Source organism: Clavispora lusitaniae, assembly GCF_014636115.1.
Source record: "Clavispora lusitaniae strain FDAARGOS_655 chromosome Unknown tig00000003_pilon, whole genome shotgun sequence".
Classification (NCBI taxonomy): Eukaryota; Fungi; Ascomycota; class Pichiomycetes; order Serinales; family Metschnikowiaceae; genus Clavispora; species Clavispora lusitaniae.
In genome coordinates this window covers 1458897-1478931 of record NW_027093975.1, presented here as the reverse complement: position 1 = coordinate 1478931, position 20035 = coordinate 1458897, and the positions used below count along the sequence as shown (strand labels likewise).

Sequence of the window (20035 nt, the reverse complement as noted above, 5' to 3'; positions counted from 1 at the left end):
GGATTTTGTTTGTGTATTGCCAGAAACTTTGAAAATGTGAACATGCCTACGAAGTTTAACAATACCTTTCCGATCCAAAATTACAAAGAAGGAAAACACACATAGAGCCTACCCATTAACGATTTTCGCCTCTAGACCTTTTCCATTCTTGTGCTGATCAAAAAATTACCACTCACATCTTTACCAGTCGCGCGAAGCCAATTCTCGATACTTCTTTTCTTATGTTTAAGAAGCCGCCACAGCCAAAGCCTTCAGCTAACATCAAATCCTCTGAAAGGCGCAATCTCCTAACCTCAATATGTACTGAATATGACATTGATAAAGCCAGTTTATCCAAAGAAGACGAGCATGCTCTCCTTCCAGCAACCATCAAGCAAAGCTCATACCAAAGTATCCAAGGCCATAAAGGAATAATTTACTATGACACAGAAGAAAAGCCACTATGGTTCAAACCAAGGGATCATCCAATTTATCCTACCATATATACATTGTGGAAAGCCGCTTACCTTCTTCCAATCATTCTCACTAACGAACCTACCATCGAGCGGTTGATGAATTTTGCCAATTTGATGTTACCTGGTTGCATACCGCCCTTCGACAAAAGAGCCACAAAAGGAACCCTAGTGGGTGTCTCTTGCTACAAGAATCCAACGGTGATCAAAGCAATTGGCCATTGCTCTCTCAACATGACCCAGTTTGATGATGTGGTGGACAGAAGAGGCGTCGCTGTCACAATAATCCATTCTCTTGATGACGAGCTTTTCAAATTGTATGACCGCGACGTCGTCATCCCTTCTGAGGTAAATAATGTGAAGCCTCTGGCAATCGACTCCACCACTGAAAGTATTGCTGAGGTTTCTCTCGCAGACGAGACAGCAGCACAGGAGATTGGAGAGCAGCCACCTAGAAATGAGACCCCACTTGAACAAGGAAACGAAACCGATATTACAGAGGAAGAACTTGCAATTGAGGACATCGATAATTTCTTCATCAGAGCCTTCATTCAGTGCGTCAAGCAATCGAAAATCGAATGCCCAATAACTGCATCCAAAATCATGTCTGAGATCCTCAAATGCTTCCCTCGCATGGATCCCAAGTATTGCAACATCAAAAAGTCGTCGTGGAAGAAGACTGCAAAGTACCTTAAAGCCTTGGAAAAGATGAACTATCTTACTTTGAAAGGGAAAGGTGACGATGTAGTTGTGACTGCCATCACAATTAGCCCAGAAGTTGTGGCCAACTTTGTACCGCATAAAACCATGGAGGATTCGAAGACTGGACCAACTCCTAGCAAGAAGGACTCTGAAAAAAAGTTATCTGTCGTGTCATTGTACAAGCCAAATAACAAAGCAAGAATGATCTTCAACAAATTAGATAAAGATTTCCAAAGGCTATATACGAAGCAGGAACTCAAAACAATCTTGAACGAGTACATCAAGGTTTCACTGTTGCCAAACAAAAACAACCCCAAGATGATACGCTTGGACGAAGTATTGTTATCCTTAATTGGAGGTACCGAGGAATCACTCCCTCGTGATAAACTTTTTGATGCGTTTTTGAAGAAATTTTCATCTAATTACTGTGTCTTGAGTCCAGGAGAGGAGATGAGTAGATCTACCCCTGTTCACAAGGGGGAACCCCCTAAGGTGAAGATTCTTACGCAAAATGTTTTGGGACGTAAGAAGACAACCAGCATTGTGAACTTCGAAACTTTCTTTATCAAGCCCCAAGTATTAGCCGAAGACTTAAAGAACTTGTGCTCAGGCTCTACGGCTATCAATCAATCTGTTCACAATCCTGCTCTTACTGAGGTTATGGTTCAAGGCCCCCATGGACCAGCTATTGTCGATTATTTGAAGAATAAAGGCGTACCAATAGCGTTTATCGACTTTGAAGATAAGAGCAAAGGAAAGAAGCGAAGATAAATCGTTAAAATAAAAAGAATCAATATAATACATAAGTCATTAAAACATAGAACTAAAGAAACGAAGTGAAAAAGAGGTGACCACCACAAAGATTTTTCATAGAACAATTTCAATAACCTTTTGAACTGGTCCAGCGCTTACAAACGCGGATTTCGTTTCTGGGTTCACCTGAAAAGTTTGTGCTGGTATACCCCCTGGGTATATATGTGCATTTCTGCACTGGCTTATGTTGATGTAAGTCAAAGGAGAATAGCCACTCAATAATGCATCAACTCCTGCCCTCGTGACCCTGACACATCCCTTAACGACCAACTTTTCCAAGTTGTTTAGATGAAGCGAAATCGCATACAAAGAAGAGTCACTGACAGCAGAGCCACAAAAGGAAAGATCTAGCTCCCGTATCTTGTGGCAACCCAAACATAAAACTTCGATTGCAATGTCCAGTAATGCACAGCAGAAATTCAAATCTAATATTTCCAAGTTGGGAGCAGCGTTGGCCAAAGAAATAACTGCCTTCTCGGTTAAAAATGTGCAATCCTTCAAAGACAACTTCTTCAAATTTGGAAAGTTTCTATACGTCCAGTACTGAAAGCCCGCATTAGTAATAGTGGTACATCGTGTTAGATCCAAACTCTCTAGACGAAGATTGGCATGCATGGATATGTGATACATGATATTGTCAGTCAAATGCTTACAATAACCAAGGTTCAAAACTTTAAGATTCTTTGAACCTGTATCGCCGTGGTGATATCCACTCTCCACATTTGTTGCTTGAAGCTGATCATCGTTGACCCATCCAATCAACCTCTCAATAACACTGTCATTAACTTTACGACAGTTTGAGAAATCAACTTCTTCTAAATATCTTCCAACAGACGGGGATGTCAAATCCATTATTGCCATTGCACTCACCTCCCATATGGAACGCATTTTCAAAACTTTGATTTTGCCTGACATTCCAATTTCGCTAACCATATAACTAAAACCTTCATCGGTAATGTGAAAGCAGTTTGATATGTCAATGTACTCCGGGCGAGATCCAACAAAGTCTGTTATTGATATTAGCGCATCGTCGTCAACAGAAGTATTCCACGGCGTTAGATCCAAGCGCTTAAAAAGATTTGGTGCAACATATAAGAGCTGTCTCCAACGTCTACTTATTGCCCTCAATTTCATCAATTCGGGCAACAGTAAATACTCAAAAACTTTTAGAAGAATCTTGTCAGGAATAGAACCAGTGCTTACCAAAACTGACGATCTTCTTCGGCCTGCCAAATTAGCTAATTTAACTCTTTTGCAATGAGGCATATACTGGAATGGCTGTTTTCTTCCAGGAGGTAAAAAAGTGTTGAGAGTATCTGATGGGTTCATAGGTGGGAGGGAAATATCTAAGGGACCTTCTGGTAACCTTTGCGAAGGAGAAACAGCACCGCTAAACAGCTTTCTTTTACGAAAACGCACTGCATCGTCGCTCGAATGCTTTGTTAAGATAGGTTTGGTAAATGGTAAATCTTGATCGCTGAAAGAAACAGGAGAAACAGATTTCGAAACAGGCACTCGGCTATCACCCGCGTTGAAAAATCCCCAGTTGGGGTTGAACAACGTGGGCTTAGGAGCAACAAGCGGTCGTTTTACTTCCTCGCCATCAGAAGTTGAAACGATTGAAGCTACTGGAGCATCAGCAGATTCTGCCAGTAGCGAAGATATTGAAGGAGACGAAAATCGGCGAGTGGAAAAACTCTGTGTGTTAAATCCAAGTGATAGAACCAGTGGGTTCGGGGACTGTGCTGTTTGGTTGGAGTTTTTTCGTTCATGGGCGGTATGGCGTATTTGATCAGCAATAGTGGGATACTGTGCACATATGCTTTTCAACTGATCTGAGCGAATGACAATAAGTTCCACAGATGTGACAGAACGAATCGTTGCACTTCTTGGCACATTCTCATTGCCCTGAAGGTACTCCAAGAAAGACATTTCGCCAAAGTAAGAGCCCCATTTCAAGCGAGCTAACACTTGCTCCATATTTTTGTTTTCACCTCTGTAATCCACCACTTCAACCTCACCATTTGTGACAAAATATATGTCCGAGCCTAAATCCCCTTTGCGAACAATGTATTCAAAAGGTGTAAAGTTGAGTGGTTCCACATCTAAGGCCACTTTATGGATTATATGAGAGGGAAGGTTCTTGAATATAGGAACACTCTTGATGAAATCTTGAATGGACACAGTTTGGTCAACATTATCAGCCAGGACCGCATCTAACGGCGAGGATGCTTTTTGAGAAGCATTCACGATCTGAGATAAGGGCAGCGGTTCTAACGACCCGGGAGAAGCAGGAGCGTGCAGCGAGTGAAAATGTGCCCCAGAGTTAGGCGCCGGAGACTTGCTTGGTTTGAGTATAGGCATTTCCGCCTTGTTCTTTTTCTCGTGCATAGCCAATCTCTCTTGTGCTTCGTCCCGAATGCGCCGCTCAATCAAAGGGTACAGACGGAGCACCACATTAAGGGCATCTGCGGTGAGAACCCCAACCAAGACACGCTGGCGTGCCACTACGGTGGCAGTTCTGGGCCTGTTGAACAAAATGCCGATTTCGCCAAAAAAGGCTCCCGGCGCCAACTCAGCATAGACAGACTCGCCATCTGTCGAGGTCACACTCACTGTGCCTTTTAGGATCCAGTACATGGACATGGCCGGATCGCCTTCCTTGATGATGTACTCTTGTGGGTGATACTGGACGAGTTTGAGCTTAGCGCCTACTTTGGTGTGGAACGATTTAGGTGCATCTTTGAAAAGCGGGAAAGTCACGAGCTTGTCAAGGAGGGTCTGGGGGATGGATTTCTGGGCAAAAGAGTCGTGGTCATTGTCGGTTTCCTCAAGCGGCCCGCTGTAGTCGTAAAATTCTTCGGAAAGCAGAGGCAGTGGGGATGGAGATACTGGTTGCTGGTGTACAGCGCCGTGTCTTTGCGCTTCTTGTGTCGTAGCAAGTGGCGATGGGCTGGACGGTTTAAATTTTCTCGCCGGCAGATTCATTTTCGACAAGAAACTGGCCACTCGGGGCACCGAGCCAGAAGTTTCTGGAACTGGGAGAACAGGAACGACAACAAGAACCGACCAGGGAAGCGAGATCGAACCCAGGGAGCGAGATGTAGCCGTACAGAGACAGGGAAAGAAGATGGGGAATCCAAGTTAGGCACAAGTTATGCGTGCAGTTTGTTTGATTAGGAGAAACAATGAGAAAGGTGCAAAAGATTGCGGCAGATTATGTTCCAGGGTAGTTTAAAAGTGCGTAGACACCAGTAAGATGTGCAGGAAAAACGATGGTGCTTTTTCTTCGTCAAGCGCTGTACGTGAAGAAAGGGTATTGTTAGAAAAGTTCTTGTGCCGGCGATCTGCGGCCACCTTTAATGTTAAGCGAGACGGAAGTTTGACGTGAAGGTTTCCATTTCGTTTCCACGTAATTTTTTGTTTGTCCATTGGCTTGCTTGTTTGCTATGTTCATTTAGGTTGAAGATGCGTGTGCGGATCGATCTGCTATCTTTAGGTTTGAAGTGCGCAGCTATTGTCTACAATACATGACTGAACGAATGCATGATGTGCCGCAAGAAAAAAAAAAAAAAAGATCAAGAAAAAAGAAGAATCAAGAAAAAAAATATAGACCATTTAAAGAATAACAATGAAAATAATATAAGCAACTGACGCCGAGATCTGCAGCTATGCAGGGTTGCAGTTGGAGACAACATTACATTACGGTAAAGAGTACATTTGTGCCTCACAGCATTGACATTGGGCAATCTATAGTGTGTCTTCATTAATAGCGGGCAGATTATATGTACAAGAAGCGAGCCTAATTTTTGAAGTCGATGACAACGGCAGGGCCCAAAGTGCTGCTCAAACAACATTGACCAATCAAATTGGGCTTCTTCGTTCCTGGTGGCTGGCACGCGTAAACAGCTTCAGAGGCAGCCTGGATGTTCCGTATCACCTCCTCGTCACTGAAGTCACAGCGCGCCACAGGAATGCTCAAAAGGTTGCCCTTTTGCTTGAAATTGAATGCACCAAAGTTTTCCTCGATAAGCAGCACAATATCGTCGGACACTGTGCCTCTTTTAGCAGTAGGCATCAATCCCTTGGGGCCCAAAACACGCGCAATGGGCCGAAGGAACGCCACCATTTCCGGCGTGGCGTACGATTGGTTGAATTTGCTAACATCCACAGCGCCCAGCTGGATTTGCTCAACCAAGTCCGATCCACCTACAAGAATTCTCTCGTCGAGAGCGAAAAGTTTGGCGCGGACGTCTTCGTCCAGAGTGAAAACAATGGCCTTGTTGTCCTTGATAGCTTTAGGGAAGAAAATCTTACCTTGCAACGGCGTGGAACCCTTTTCTGGAAGAACGGTGAGTTGTATGGAAACGGTTGTTTTCTTTGCAGGCTGACCCACTTCTGCCGCACGCATGTAGCGCATTGCTGTTGGCACTTCCATGTAGAGCGGATGCAAGGATGGCAGTTGTTTCTGCTTGGCTTTCTTGGCCTGGGCTCTCTTTGCCAAAACCTTTGGGTCTTTCACTGCGTGATCTTTTGGGGACGGGCGGGCATTTGGCACGCCATTGAGAAGGACCAGCCTTGTAGAAAAGCTGCGTATGAGCGGCGCAGTTAGCTTCAAAGATCTCTGGAAAGAGGCGGCCAACATTAGATAGTGTTGCATTACGGTGGAGGAAAAATTTGATGGAGCGAGGGTTTGTAATACACGTGATGTAATACACGTGATACGACACACATGATTTCAAATCACATGACCAGAGAGTCATGTGCAACATATCACGTGCAATACAAAACTCTGGCTCTCCATCACGTGCCAAATGCGTGCATCTTCGCTGCCATGCAAGCAATCACATGTCATTACCCGCGTGGCGCAACTCATTGTCACTGTCAATTATTTTACCCCATTCGTATGAGGCAGTCTTTATTAAAGAAGTCCGCCCCATGCCAACAATGGTTTGCCGCCGGCCAACGCCGTAGTTGGGCCCAGACTGTCCATGTCATTTAGTCGCAACTTGTTTGTCCTCATGGCCAGACTGAAGGTTTTGGAATTTCGGTGGCACTAGTTTCCACCAGATAAGTGTATGTGTGCGGGCAATGCAGGCCGTTGAGATGTTCTATTTTTGTTAAACGCGCACGCGTAGAGGAGATATGTGAAGTCTGTGAAATCTGCGCAGTAACGCGTGCTTCTATTTGAAAGATATCCGTTCGTTTTATTTTCGCCAGATACTTCACGGCCATGTGCATAGACAAGCCAAAGTAAGATGAAAGCAGCGGGCAACTGAGGCTAAGATAGCAGAATTGCTATTAGGGGTGTAGTTTGCCACACCGCCACCTGTTGCACGTTTCATGTTTTCCTTTTTCTGTAGATTACGTATGAGTGACATGGGTGCCTGAGCCTCGTGGAAGAAAAGGGCGAAAAAGAAACTACAAAACGGCCATAGTTGTTCGCATTGTGCGTATTATACAATAAAGCTGAGACGCCTCCAGTCTAGCCAAATAGTTGCCACCGTTGAAGCAACTGGTGTATTTACGGTTGGGAACCTGGCCAATATACATGTCCAGATATGGCTGGTGTCTAGATCGTTTGTGGTTGGTTGCAGTGGTGCAGACAATAGATAGGACTGCAGATGCGCCGTTTGAAGTACCCGGCGCAGGAATATTCCCCTTTGGGCCTATCCTGCGTGAAACGCGCCTTTTATTTTCGCCTCTTTTTTTTTTTTTCTTCTTTCCCCTAACGGTCTAATTCGTGTAGAGAAGACTCAACCGGATTTAGTTTCACTGCAGTGTTTTTTTTTTTTTTTTTTTTGTTCCCTCTACTCTTTTTCTGTGTTTCCTTCTGTTCTTTCGCTTTATTTTTCAACATCCCAATTTCGTCCTACTGCTTTCCTACCGCAATCATACACCCCTTGTGGTTCCTGACAGATTGATCGCTTAAATACTTCGCATACATTGTTTTCTCCGCAAAACCTGTTTCGCGCCTACCGTCATCCTACAACATGACACCTGAAGGCAAAATTGCTATCCAAAATATGAATCTGCTTCCGGCCTCCCTTCTAGAGGCAAATACCCCGCGGCAAGATTTCCGCTCCATGCCCAAAAGCACCGTCAAAATCAGCAAAGGCCTAGAGGCTGAGGTTCCTGCGCTTTTGGTGGATTGCCTTGAGGTGATATTTTCCAATGGGCTTGTTGAAGGCATTTTCCGTATAAGCGGCTCTGCTCGTCGTATGAAAACCGTCACTGAAGACTATGGCTCCTACCAAAAATGGCTCAACTCGACCGAAAGACAGCCCAACGTCCATGACGTGGGCGGAATTATTAAAAAATACCTTCGTGACTATTTGGACTCCATCAACGGCTTGTTTCCCGCTAGAGTCCTTCGAGATTTCAAGCAAGAGTACGTGTCCCATCTACGCAAACTGAGCGAGTGTAGCGAAGACTCGTTTAAAAGCGCAAACACTTCTCTAGACTCTTCTGTTTCGCTCTCGTCGATTCTGGAGGTGGGTGAGGAAATGGACAGTCACATATCTAATCCCGATTCCCTTGTTGATGCTTTGGCTCATTGCCTTATTGTGAATAACTTGGAGAGTAAGAACTTGTTTTTCATCTACTGGCTATCGGTGATGAAGCGGCTCTCGTTATACCAAGACAAAACGAAAATGTCTGTTTCCAATCTGTCTATCATATTCCAGCCTTATCTATTTAACCAAACAAATGTTGAGGACTTATCTAAGTTCCGGAACATATTGACTTTTTTGGTTAAGAATTTTGACGCGTTTATCACGCGATTCAAGTACTATGAAGAGGTAATTGGCGGCCTTCATGCACTTGATAATGATTGTATGTCGATCTCTTCATCTGGTTCCGTTTCGGCTTCACCGTTGACCATTTACTCGTCTAACCAGGGTTCGCCATCAAAGAACACCGATGAGCCAAGGAGGAAGGCCTCTATCTCCAACAGATTATCCATGTTCTGGGATAATTACAACCTTCCAGCAAACCGCTCTAAAAGGATATCATTCCTTAGTGCCAAGAGCAGCGATAGGTTTGCATCTTCCGATAACCTTGGAATCGATAGCCAAGTTCAAGATACCCACAAACAATGGAACCCAGAGAATACAATTCTCGATTCTCCAGAAACCGAGACCCCCATACTCGATAACTCTGAAAGAATTTCGGCTTCCCCAGTACATCATAGAGAGGAGAGAAGGGAGAATGATGTGCGCAACCAAATGGACGGCATTCCCCAAAGACCAACTTTACCCAAGAGAAACAGTAAGAGAAAGAGTTTCATTGAGTTTTTCCGGTCTTCCCTGTCACTTAATAGCCAGGAAAATTTGAGTACAGGGGTTACAGTCTCTCCTCTTACTCCACCTTCGTCTTCGTCCATGCTTGCTTTGCCTAAGCAAACAATGGGCAGATCAGTGGATGATTTGTCGAAAACAAAAGATATGCAGAACACTAACATTTCAGGACGGAAACTGTTGGGCCGTAGCATATCTTTAAGACTCAAGAAGAAGTGAGGGTGCCAGAATCTGAAGAGGTGAGCATAGTTACATGAAGCAGTGGACGACGCAAGGCTCCACCATTTTACGAAGCAAACGAATTTTCTGTACAATATTTTTTTTTTCTATTACTTTGTTGGGCAGGTATACCGCTAAGGGATTTCTATATTTTTCATAGTTTGTATCAATGTGTGATGCGATATTCTTTGTATTTTAGTAACCTATTTCCAGAGTCGCACATATTTGTGTGCGTCTCGATGTACTCCAACTCTCAAACTGCTGCCTTCATTTCTCATGTCGAATACGCACCATGCTTCTTTCGATATCATAGCATCCAACACGTTTGTTGGTTTTCCTGATGGGAAGATATTTAGATGGTGTCCTAGAATGGAACTTCTTGCTGTATCCATGAACAAAACCTCGATTTGGGTATTTCGTTTGAACGGCGAGAGAGTCTATTCGATTAACAATCGCAGTGAAGTGATCCACCTAGTCTGGAACCAGAGTGGGAAGTTCTTTGGAGTCTCTGGTGCTGATAAATTCGTCAAGGTATACGATTCCAACAATGGTGCCCTTATAAACACTTTCGCAACAAGTACTGTCTTGCCCATTACTTTGACCAATTGGTGTTCTGTGTGTACTTTTGAAGATTCAAGCAATTCGAAATTGTCCAACCTGGACTTCTTCAAAGTGAATACACTAGGGGGAATGCCCAAACTTGGAAACGAAATAGACAGGATAGGATCAGAGACCAAAGCATTCTCATCTAGCACTATTCAGCCAGTGACAAACACAAACGAGGATGAATCAGTCCTTGACTGTTTGATAGTTGTGAACGCAGATGCTCTCATGTCTGTGACGTTTGATAACTTGTTCATTGTCCCAGATATAGAATTGCCTGATAATTGCAAGTTCTTGAAACATGGCGTGGCTGGCGATATGTTTCGCCAGCACTTTTTAGTTGAAGAAGAAAACGGGAACTTGAGTCTAAAAGGTGTCACGTTGGATATGTCAGTCCCAGAGCAGAAGAAGCACCTTGTCAATATAATCCGTTGGAGCTCTATGCTTGTATCCATCACAAATCATATCAATGAGCAGTTTCGTCTCATAGTTAAGGAGGCACAGGAATTTGTCACACTTTTTGACCGCCACTTGGGGAATTTAAAGGACGCCTTGTATTCTGAAGTTGATCTCACGACAGAATTCCCACAACCAGCTGACGTGGAAGCGAAAATTATAGACACATTCATGCATATGTTACTTTCTGGACTAATACCTGCAAACTTGAAGGATTATTGGCTAAATCAATTTGGTGAACGTGGGCTTCTTAAAGTTTCAAGCGTTGGAAATAGTGCATTCGATAACGCGAGAAAGACTCTGTTTTCACAAATTATTTTAGCTCTTGAAAAATGCATTGTTATCCTAAGTAATATGGAAGCAGTAGTGTTAGCTGAGACAACTTTGCATGGCCTTGATTTCGGGATATCACTGGAAATGGTTTCTAAGTCGATCTATCTTGCAAAACAATTGATCAAAGATTTTTATGAATTCATCTGGGAGATAAAAGAGGAACTGGAAGCATTCAATAAAATGTTAAATTGGTTGAAAGTTGAAGTCGTCGACAAGCTAGCGAAAGAAGAATCCGACCCACAATCATTTTTCTCTCAGCATTCTACAATGGAGTTCAAAGCATCTACGGTAATGGATTACTTTGAACAATATTTACTTGATCCAGCCTTTCTTAAATATTTGCCAGTGAATACTTCAAACAATGAAGTACTCAATAAATCCAACTTGGTTCTAGATTTGCAACAGTCCATCAATGAATTGATCGAAACTGTGGATTCTCAGCTTTTAAAGGGATTAAGAAATGACATAAGAACCAAAGTGAAGTTCAAAGACTCAACGACATTGCAAATTCAACCCAAACAAGTTGAATGCCAATTGAAACTTTCTGACTCTGGTGCTCTTGTAACGGCAGCAAAAGGATCGAAGCTCCTGATAATAAGAGTCTCTGGTGTTGATCAACAGAAACTTGAGCTTGATCTTGGCGAGCAAATAATCTCCCACGAGATCCTCAATGGAAACAGAATAGTTGTGCTATACAGAGAAAGCGAGGTTAATTATAAATTTGAACTATATCGAATCAACTTTGCCAAGAACGGTGTTGAATTATCGAATTCAATTACTTTTAACCAATCAACATTCATAAAAACACCGGCTTATATGTCAATTAGTGGCATGCAAGAGGAATCACTAGGAATTGCCTGTGTCCTAGACGCATCTAGAAAGCAGTATGTGGTATTGAGATTATAGCTAGTCATAAAAGTTTTTAGCGGGACTCATCTGGTAGTTTCCCGCGTTATCGACATAAAATTGGCCCATGACATATTGTCTGTAGTAGAAGCGAATGTTTCTTTCGTTTGGAATTAGGCGTTTTTGCCAAACATATTTTTTCTCATAAGGTGATACCGCTCTCGATTTGCTTACACGAAGCATGTATCGTCTGAAATTATCATTAATGGTGTGGTGCTGGTCAGTGTCTTTGGCGGTAGCAATGCAAATAAGATGGTCCAAGTCTTCTTTATCCAAAGGTTTGTATGTACGTAGTAGATGCTTTGCATAGGAAACCTTGTCTCTGAGTTTTTTCTCTCTCGCTGCGATACTAAGAGGTAAACCCAATCTTGAAGGCTCGAAATGTATCTCTAATGGGTATATTTTCACATCCAGCAAGATATTAGCATGCTTGGAAATAAATGCGTGAAATTCTTGAACTTTCTTTAGAAGCTCCGCCATAGGGCGAGACGACAGAGTTCGTCTAGGTAGGGGAGTCAACGGAATGTCATTTTTCGGTAAGCTAAGCGCCAACTCTTTCATTAACAGAAAGCTGTTTTCTGGTTCCATTCTCGAAAGTTCCTTCCGATAAACGGAAATGCTCTTCTCGTTGCCGAATTCATATATGAGGTGCACATGCGGCCAAAATGGTTTCCATGCGCTATACTTGGTCGAAAAGAACTCTGTGGCCCACGAGGGAGAAGGAATTTTTCTCTTGTAGATTCCGTCTAGGAGTTCAGGGATCCTCTTGTATTTGCGGTAAACCAATATATCATCTAGAAGTGAAACAATCGAGGTGTATTTTTTAGGATCCACACCGGCGTATTTGTGGAAGCTTCTTTTCGACAGAAACTCATGCCGCAACAGCTGCTTGAAAAGGCTGATACTCTTAACATCCAAAGGAAGCCTACCGATCTTTCTATATAGTTCACGGTAAGCTTGAATGATCTTGGACATGAAGAAGATAGAGTAGTAGATCTGGTGTGCATACAACAGACCCACCATGTCAACACCAGATGATCCAAATGAACAAGTAACATGCTAGAAACGAGTGAATAAATTCCCCAAGTTATGGGGCCAGTGGAAGTAGAAATCGCTTCAAATGTAAATTGACCATATTAATGCCAGTTGGTGCATCCATTCAAGTGTTTATGGAATTCGCACGCGTACATTCATCTTACACTATGCAAACAATTGTCACCACTAACTAACCCGAGACAAAATGGCATTAGCGGAATCTTTTCTACGGACCATTCATAAACTCGGGCTCTTGCCCAAAATTATCCGGGCGCTACCCATATTGTCTTTTTTTCTAGCCATAGCTAGTTTTGGATGGCTTCTCGTCTTGCCTATGGACGGCCAATACCGTAATACATACATCTCGGAGAATGCATTGATGCCAGGCCAAGTCATTTCCTATTTCCGTGAGAGTGAATGGAATATTGTTCGGGGCTACAGAATGGAGGTGACCAAATGGAACTTTCAACAAGCTTCAGAGGCCAATCCTCTTTTGGAATCGTGGCTTGAAGAAAGCGGCTTGAAAATATACCACCATCAAGATCCCAAAACAGAGTCCGATACCATGTATGCTGTGATGCATGCGGCTCGTGGAGACAACACGGAGTCTCTTGCATTGGTCGTCCCTTACTTTACTTCTGATGGCCAAGCAAACATCGGGGCCATGTCCATTGCTGCTGCTTTGGCCAGATACTTTACTCGAATGTCCATTTGGCAGAAGAATATCATTTTCGTTTTCCCACATGATGGCCACGCGGTGCTCAGATCCTGGGTCGAGGCATACCATTCTTCGTTAGACGATACGCCTGGATCTATAGAAGCAGCCATAGTGATGGAATACGCCTCTGCCTTAGACAATTTCAGCCACATGGAGCTTTTCTACGAAGGTCTTAACGGACAGTTGCCCAATTTAGACTTGATCAATACGGTCACGACCATTGCTCGAAATGAGCAAATCAAGGTCAGCATTCAAGGTGCAGCAGGAGACGATCTCGACCGTAATACATACTTCACCAGGTTGCGCACTTTGCTTACAGGAATATTGAACCTTGCAATCTCCGGCCTAAGCGAAACTGGGCCAGGATGTGAAAGCTTCTCTGGCTGGCAAATCCAGGCGATTACCATCAGGGCTGTGGGCGAAGGCGGACCCGACATTACACAATTTGGACGTATTGTCGATTCAACATTCCGTGCGGTCAACAACCTACTTGAAAAGTTCCACCAGTCCTTTTTCTTTTACCTCATGCTTACGCCACTCAATTTTGTATCTATTGGAACATACTTGCCTTCTGCTGCTCTTTTAGCGGCGTCGTTTGCTATCAGTTCGATTTACTGCTTAGCAACCGGCGTTTCCACTAAAGATTATATCTCCGAGATTGCACACGTCTTGACGACTTTCACTGGAATCGAATTTGCATGCTTGGTTGCAAGCATAGCCCTCACCAAATTTGTGGTGGTACTCCCGGACTTTTTGTCGCCATTACTCGTCTTCTTGTTTGCAGGCTCCATTGTTTTGTCTTTATGTCCAAGCATTAGCATCTTGCCACAGAAAAAACTTTCCAAGCCAATGTCGTACCTGCTTTTAGCCTTTTCGTTGTACCTTATTGCAATGCTCATCGTCAGCTTGCTCATTGTGCATTTTGCTTTGGCTTTGTGTCTTGGAGCCTGTGCATTTCCATTATCATTGATTCCGGCTTTAATTAAGCAATCGGTGGACAAAAAGTCATCTGCGTCTAAGATCAACACCAAGATTTCTCTTTGTCTTTTGGCTTCTTCTCCTGTAACAGCTATCGTTGCGTTGGGCTATACTCTTCTGAATGGAAAGTATGAAGGTGCGCTTTTTTTGATCAAGGGCTTATTGTCCGCCTGGAGAGAGATGCAATGCTGGACTTGGTTTGTTTTATCTCTTGGTTGGTTTCCAGCGTGGATCGCTATTGTTGTGGCATGTTCTCTTGGTCAGTTCTCGGACGCCGAGAAAACAAAGAAAGAGTAGTTAGAACGAGAGTATGCAGCGCCATTTATTTGGTGACTATGTAAAGCTAATTCTTGTATTTAGAAACAAAGTCTTCGTGAAACTTAGTCCATTCCTCGATCCACTTAGTTCCCGGTGGCAAGAATGTAGTTCTTAAATGGTATGTGCCCGGTACCTGGCCGAAACCGTTACCTGGAACGCAGCAAATACCTGTCTTCTCCAACAATTCTGTACAGTAGTATTCATCTGGTGTCAAGTTCAACTCTTCAGACGCTTCAAATAACTTACCGTACGTCTCCTTGGTGAACTTCAAGCTGGGGAAAAGATACATGGCACCTTGTGGCTTGTTACATTGAACATCCGTCATTGCACAGAAAGACTTGTACAAAAGAGAGGCTCTCTTCATCAAATCATCATGAATTCCCGTAGTTTCCTTTTGATACAACTCGTAAGATGGCTCTCCCTCTTTAGGTGGGTTGATCATCAACTCCACCAAAGCTTGGCCAGAGACAACAGGACAAAGGTTGATAGAAGCTAACTTAAAAATGATATCTCTCACTTCTTGGGAGAAGCCAACCAACTCCATGTAGCCGCCTCTTTGTCCACACTCACCACTAACACCCTTAGATGTAGAATGCAAAGATGCAAGCTGGACGTGTTTGTATGTCTCTGGATCTTTCTCAAGCAACTGGGCGTATACTTTCTTCATCGACACGAACTTACCTTCAAAGACATTTTCCTGGTAGACTTCATCAGCAATAAGCACAAGACCGTGCTCTGCAGCAATGTCAATGATTTCAGCAATGTCCTTTTCGGTCAAGATTGCACCAGTTGGGTTACCAGGATTGATGACAACTAAAGCTTTGAGATCCACACCGTTGGCCTTGTTTTCGTCAATCAAACGGCGGATCTGAACGGGATCTGTGGACCAGTGGTTGTCCTCGTCCAAGAAATAGCCAATAGGTTTGGCATTGTTCAACGCAATCGAAGCAGTGTATAAAGGATATTGTGGGATGGGAATCAAGAAACCAGCATTTGGGCTTGAAGATAACACTTGTATCAAGTACAGCACAGCAGAGGAAGCACCACTAGTCAAGAAAATGTTCTGTGGGTGGGCTGCGTATCCGTCTCTTTCCGAAATGAACTTGGCGACAGATTTTCTGACGGTGATATCACCTTGAGAGTGAGAGTAAGCACCCACGGAACCTGTAGTCTTCAACAACTTGCGAGCTCTTTCCACAACATCGGGAGGATACAAAGAGTCGGCGGTTTTCTTGTCCAAAGTGCTGATTTTGTTAATCAATGTAGGGTATTGCATCAAAGACAAGACTTGTCTGTACCAAGACAATGGCTGCTGGTCCAACTGTTGTGGGTTTCCAATGTTAGCACTGATGATGCGATCATATGGCAAGCCATGACCATCAGGGTTCAGGTCAATTTCCGACCTCAACTCGTCGGCACGAATGGGGATTTTACCTCGGACAGCATATTTTGCTTCGAGAGTCGACTCGTTCAAGTCAGACACAGTAAGCTGGGGTGCTGGCTTAAAGCTCGCATAGAGCCGCTTCAAAAGGAGAGAACGCGAGCTGAGACGAAGCGAAGACATGATGCTCAATAGGCGGAATTTTTTTTTTTCTATGACTCGATTCACCTCAAGATAAGAGACATGGCGACCTGCAGAAAAATAAGCTCTTGTCTTGAAGAAAAGCGGAGAAAATGGATGAACAGACATATGAGGGGCCACTATCATGTTTCAAGTGTTCAATTAAGGATGCTCTTTTTTCTTTGCTCCATTTTCATGTTGTGCTAGTCCTTTACTCTTGATGTGATTGACGTTGGTATATGACGAGAAGAGCTCGGCAATTAAGTGCCGCAGTGCCGATGTTGACGAGAATGAGAAAAAAAAAAGTAATGCTGCTTCCAAAGACAGCGAATAAAGACCAATAGGGGAAAACCCCACATCAAAAGTAGAGTTATCAGGAGCAATATATCATATTACCATCACATTGGTCCAGCCATTTAGCCGTGTGAATCAAGGTGCGCGACTGTAGACCCTCGTTTTCTTGCATGATTAGCTGCATATGGTATCTAGACTTGATTTGTACAAGTATGCACAAGACTTGTCACTTGACCGATATCGTAAATTGTGAAACATGTAAGAACTTGTTCGAACGCAACCAGCGGAACTCCGAAACGAAGCACGTATGTTAAAATATCAAGACATGCAGCAATGGTCAAGCGAACGAAGGCCCCAAGGCTCTCCAATCGATGGTAGAAGCAACCAAAGAAGGCAGCTAAGCAAAGATGATTGAGCCCAACGAAGTGCCCAGATTTCCAAGGGATCTTTGGTGATGGAAAGAACTGCACAAATGTAGAACATGCGTTCTCACTTTGCACTCTTGCGCAGGGCATGTATTGGCTAGGAATAGAGACAACGTTCGGTTTTTTTTTAGTCCAAGCCTTGCAATCGTCTTTTAGTCACATTGGACTTGTGAAGAAGCAGAAGGAATTGGTAGGAAATACCAGAAGCTCTAGGTGTGATAATATGTCAATATGTCTCCTATGTACGTGATGCCCCTCTCACGCAATCCCTACATGCATATCTGGGGTAATTTTCTACGGTATCTGATTCCAGTAGAGGGTCACGGCAAATTTGTTTAGACCATTCTGGAACATTATATTTTTTTTCTACGCCAACAAAGCTACGCCTACAATGAAATAAGCGGCAGGGCCAACAAAAGTTCGATGCATTGCTTTTCTTTCACGCAACGTTCGATGAGCAAAGTAGCAACAGTTCCAAGCCATGACAATTGTAACCAGTGCGATGGCTCAAGCACGGCCACTTAAAAAGAATTGAGCGCAATTTGCAACGGTCTTTTGTGAATGCCCATTAACCAGTTACCCCAGGTTTTCTGTCAAAATAAATACAATGCTAGTGTTGCAGGTTTCCAAAATATCTGTGGTGTTACAGCGAATCGGATCGCAGGCCGATCACCCCACTGTGCTAGGACAAACAAAAGGAAGAAATGCGAGCCGCGCCTTGTGCAGCATTTTAGCCGGGGCTACAGGAGTACAGGTCTGAGTTTGCAGGAGATATACGGTCGTACTATGTTTAAATATGGAGCAACATCTACTGCCCAGCTTCTAATCATTGCTTATCGTTTCTTTCTGCCGTCGGCTACTATTTAATCATCTGGTGTCTTGACAATTTGTATAGCATTGCGACTCATGTCTGCACTGACATCTAGGCGGTTTTCCATCGCCCTTGAAAAGGAGCCCGTATCTCCTTCAGGATCAGAAAATGCAAATGAACCTCGTTCAGCGTTCCTTGTTGACAATCTCAATACCCACCCCCATGCATCTTTACCGCTGCGAGATCAAACTAAGTCGGACCAGTCCTTGTTCAAACTGCACTATTCCATTTGCGACTTGAACAATTTCGGCGACTACAGTTTTGACAAATCCCCTCAACACCTACCCGATATTTCTACTCGTCGCAGACACTCCGTGGCGACCGACATGAAAAACCATCGTCGCCGCAACTCGGTGGCTATCCGCTTCCTGATACCCAAATCCCCAAGCGATGTTGAAAGCCTTGAAGAGGTGTAAGTCCTTTATTGGATGTAATATATTTATAAATTTGTGCTAGCGACGCAAAGATGTTTTTCGTCCATGCATATCTGGGGGCTCAGTCTGTTCCGAAGTACAAGGAATCGATGAATCTGTTTCGGAACATCCAGTCTGTGTCCTTGAAACCTTCGCTGTTGAATTCCTGGTTCACTTCTTCCATATTGCTGAGCCTTCCGACAATAAGCGTGATGTTGGGGAAAACATTAAAGATACGACGAACCCCGACTTCGGTCAGTAAGTAAGAAATCAATACAATATTTCGCTCTTTCACCTCGTGGTCAAGTAGAACTTGGATAGCCATAATGGCTCCTGCTCCACTAATAATCTGCGCATCAAACAAAAAATACTGGGACTTCTCATTTATCTGTGGCAATGCTTCCATGTGTAACTGTGGTTCACCGGTCAAAGAATCACTTTGGATTAAAAGCTTTCCCACGGGAATGTCTGGGAATGTCTTGCGAAGTGAGTTCATGAAACAGTCTCCCGATCTAATAATGCTCACAGCCACAAAATCGTGTGTTGGTTTTAGTCCTTTATATTCATAGCCACTAGGACACGACACCGAAGTTTCTTCAAAGCAAGTGAGTTGCTCGAGGGCCTGTTCGATGAGAAGGTTTGCTATTCTGTCGAAATAGAAGATGAAGTCTGTGCGTTCAGTATGCACATCAAACAAGATGGAGTGAATGCCTGCCGTGTGATTATTTCTAGGAAGAAGTTTCAAGTTATCAAGGCTGGAAAGCTCAATCTTGTTGCTGAGACCCAACGCCTTGAGTCTTTCGAGATGCTCGGCACTTTTCAACGCCAACTTGTTTTGAATGTGCTTAATCATCACATCAATAGCTGTTGAGTTGTCAAGGCCTCTTGGAATGACAAGATCAGCATTTTGCATTGTGGGTGCTACGCTAGCGACAGAATTAGGTTTGACAAACCTTTCCCATTGGCGAATCACTCCTTCGACATTTCTGCCTCTGTATAAGATATCCCTGGTAAGTCTTCTCGCCAAGCACAAATCCAACTCGGTGTCGACGAAAACTTTGATGTCCATCAAGTCCAAAAGTCGCTTGTCATACAATGCATAAATCCCTTCTATAATAATAACCGTAGCACCGTAGATGGTGATTTTCTTATCTGTTCGCGCGTGTTGAGCGAAAGAGTACACTGGGATTTCCGTTTTCTTTCCTTCCTTCAAAGATCTAAGTGTTTCCACTGCGAGGTCTATGTCAATAGAGTCTGGGGTGTCGAAATCGTAGTTGTTTTCTGCCACCAACTTATAATCTTCAGGAGTCAAGGGTTTGTAGAAATTATCAAACAGCAAAAGAACAGTCCAGGGCTGGTTCAATTCCTGGATTATGCGCTGCGAGACTGAGGTTTTTCCTGATCCAGAAAAACCTGCTATTCCAATCACATAAGGTTCAGTCCATGGTGGAATGTATGTCGGTTCGTTTCTGCCTGTCACCGTACTGCGAAGATCCAACTCAGACACAGATTTCCCGTCTTTCGAGTCTACCATGGGACTCGGAGTGAAGAAAGATGAGCTCTCATCATCGTGTGGAGCTATTCTGGAGTATCTTCTTCCTTTTTTCTTGCCTAGTGAAGACATTGTCTCACAAGTTGGA

The 20035-nt window shown here is 43.6% G+C and overlaps 10 protein-coding genes across 10 annotated transcripts; 5 read left to right on the top strand and 5 right to left on the bottom strand. All coding sequences in view use genetic code 12, as the record gives it.

Annotated features, from left to right (window-relative positions):
• Window positions 1-221: 221 nt before the first annotated feature.
• FOB63_000683 (uncharacterized protein) lies at window positions 222-1925 on the top strand (the record flags this gene model as incomplete). The annotated part of the gene is made up of 1 exon (XM_002619525.2): window positions 222-1925. One exon carries the CDS (start codon window positions 222-224, stop codon window positions 1923-1925), a length of 1704 nt encoding a protein of 567 aa, XP_002619571.2.
• A 96-nt stretch (window positions 1926-2021) lies between these two features.
• On the bottom strand, window positions 2022-4955 carry FOB63_000682 (uncharacterized protein; the record flags this gene model as incomplete). Its single annotated transcript, XM_002619524.2, has 1 exon — window positions 2022-4955. The coding sequence occupies one exon, from the start codon at window positions 4953-4955 to the stop codon at window positions 2022-2024; it is 2934 nt and encodes a 977-aa protein (XP_002619570.2).
• Window positions 4956-5769: 814 nt separating this feature from the next.
• On the bottom strand, window positions 5770-6627 carry FOB63_000681 (mitochondrial 54S ribosomal protein uL1m; the record flags this gene model as incomplete). Its single annotated transcript, XM_002619523.2, has 1 exon — window positions 5770-6627. One exon carries the CDS (start codon window positions 6625-6627, stop codon window positions 5770-5772), a length of 858 nt encoding a protein of 285 aa, XP_002619569.2.
• A 1333-nt stretch (window positions 6628-7960) lies between these two features.
• On the top strand, window positions 7961-9484 carry FOB63_000680 (Rho GTPase-activating protein; the record flags this gene model as incomplete). Its single annotated transcript, XM_002619522.2, has 1 exon — window positions 7961-9484. One exon carries the CDS (start codon window positions 7961-7963, stop codon window positions 9482-9484), a length of 1524 nt encoding a protein of 507 aa, XP_002619568.2.
• Window positions 9485-9760: 276 nt separating this feature from the next.
• On the top strand, window positions 9761-11528 carry FOB63_000679 (anaphase promoting complex subunit 4; the record flags this gene model as incomplete). The annotated part of the gene is made up of 2 exons (XM_066102492.1): window positions 9761-11429; window positions 11476-11528. The coding sequence occupies 2 exons, from the start codon at window positions 9761-9763 to the stop codon at window positions 11526-11528; spliced, it is 1722 nt and encodes a 573-aa protein (XP_065958556.1).
• Window positions 11529-11782: 254 nt separating this feature from the next.
• FOB63_000678 (uncharacterized protein) lies at window positions 11783-12805 on the bottom strand (the record flags this gene model as incomplete). Its single annotated transcript, XM_002619520.2, has 1 exon — window positions 11783-12805. One exon carries the CDS (start codon window positions 12803-12805, stop codon window positions 11783-11785), a length of 1023 nt encoding a protein of 340 aa, XP_002619566.2.
• A 217-nt stretch (window positions 12806-13022) lies between these two features.
• FOB63_000677 (GPI-anchor transamidase subunit) lies at window positions 13023-14810 on the top strand (the record flags this gene model as incomplete). Its single annotated transcript, XM_002619519.2, has 1 exon — window positions 13023-14810. One exon carries the CDS (start codon window positions 13023-13025, stop codon window positions 14808-14810), a length of 1788 nt encoding a protein of 595 aa, XP_002619565.2.
• A 46-nt stretch (window positions 14811-14856) lies between these two features.
• Window positions 14857-16539, bottom strand: ALT1 (alanine transaminase; the record flags this gene model as incomplete). Its single annotated transcript, XM_002619518.2, has 1 exon — window positions 14857-16539. The coding sequence occupies one exon, from the start codon at window positions 16537-16539 to the stop codon at window positions 14857-14859; it is 1683 nt and encodes a 560-aa protein (XP_002619564.2).
• Window positions 16540-18017: 1478 nt separating this feature from the next.
• FOB63_000675 (uncharacterized protein) lies at window positions 18018-18398 on the top strand (the record flags this gene model as incomplete). The annotated part of the gene is made up of 1 exon (XM_066102491.1): window positions 18018-18398. One exon carries the CDS (start codon window positions 18018-18020, stop codon window positions 18396-18398), a length of 381 nt encoding a protein of 126 aa, XP_065958555.1.
• Window positions 18399-18477: 79 nt separating this feature from the next.
• On the bottom strand, window positions 18478-20019 carry URK1 (uridine kinase; the record flags this gene model as incomplete). Its single annotated transcript, XM_002619517.2, has 1 exon — window positions 18478-20019. The coding sequence occupies one exon, from the start codon at window positions 20017-20019 to the stop codon at window positions 18478-18480; it is 1542 nt and encodes a 513-aa protein (XP_002619563.2).
• Window positions 20020-20035: the final 16 nt, after the last annotated feature.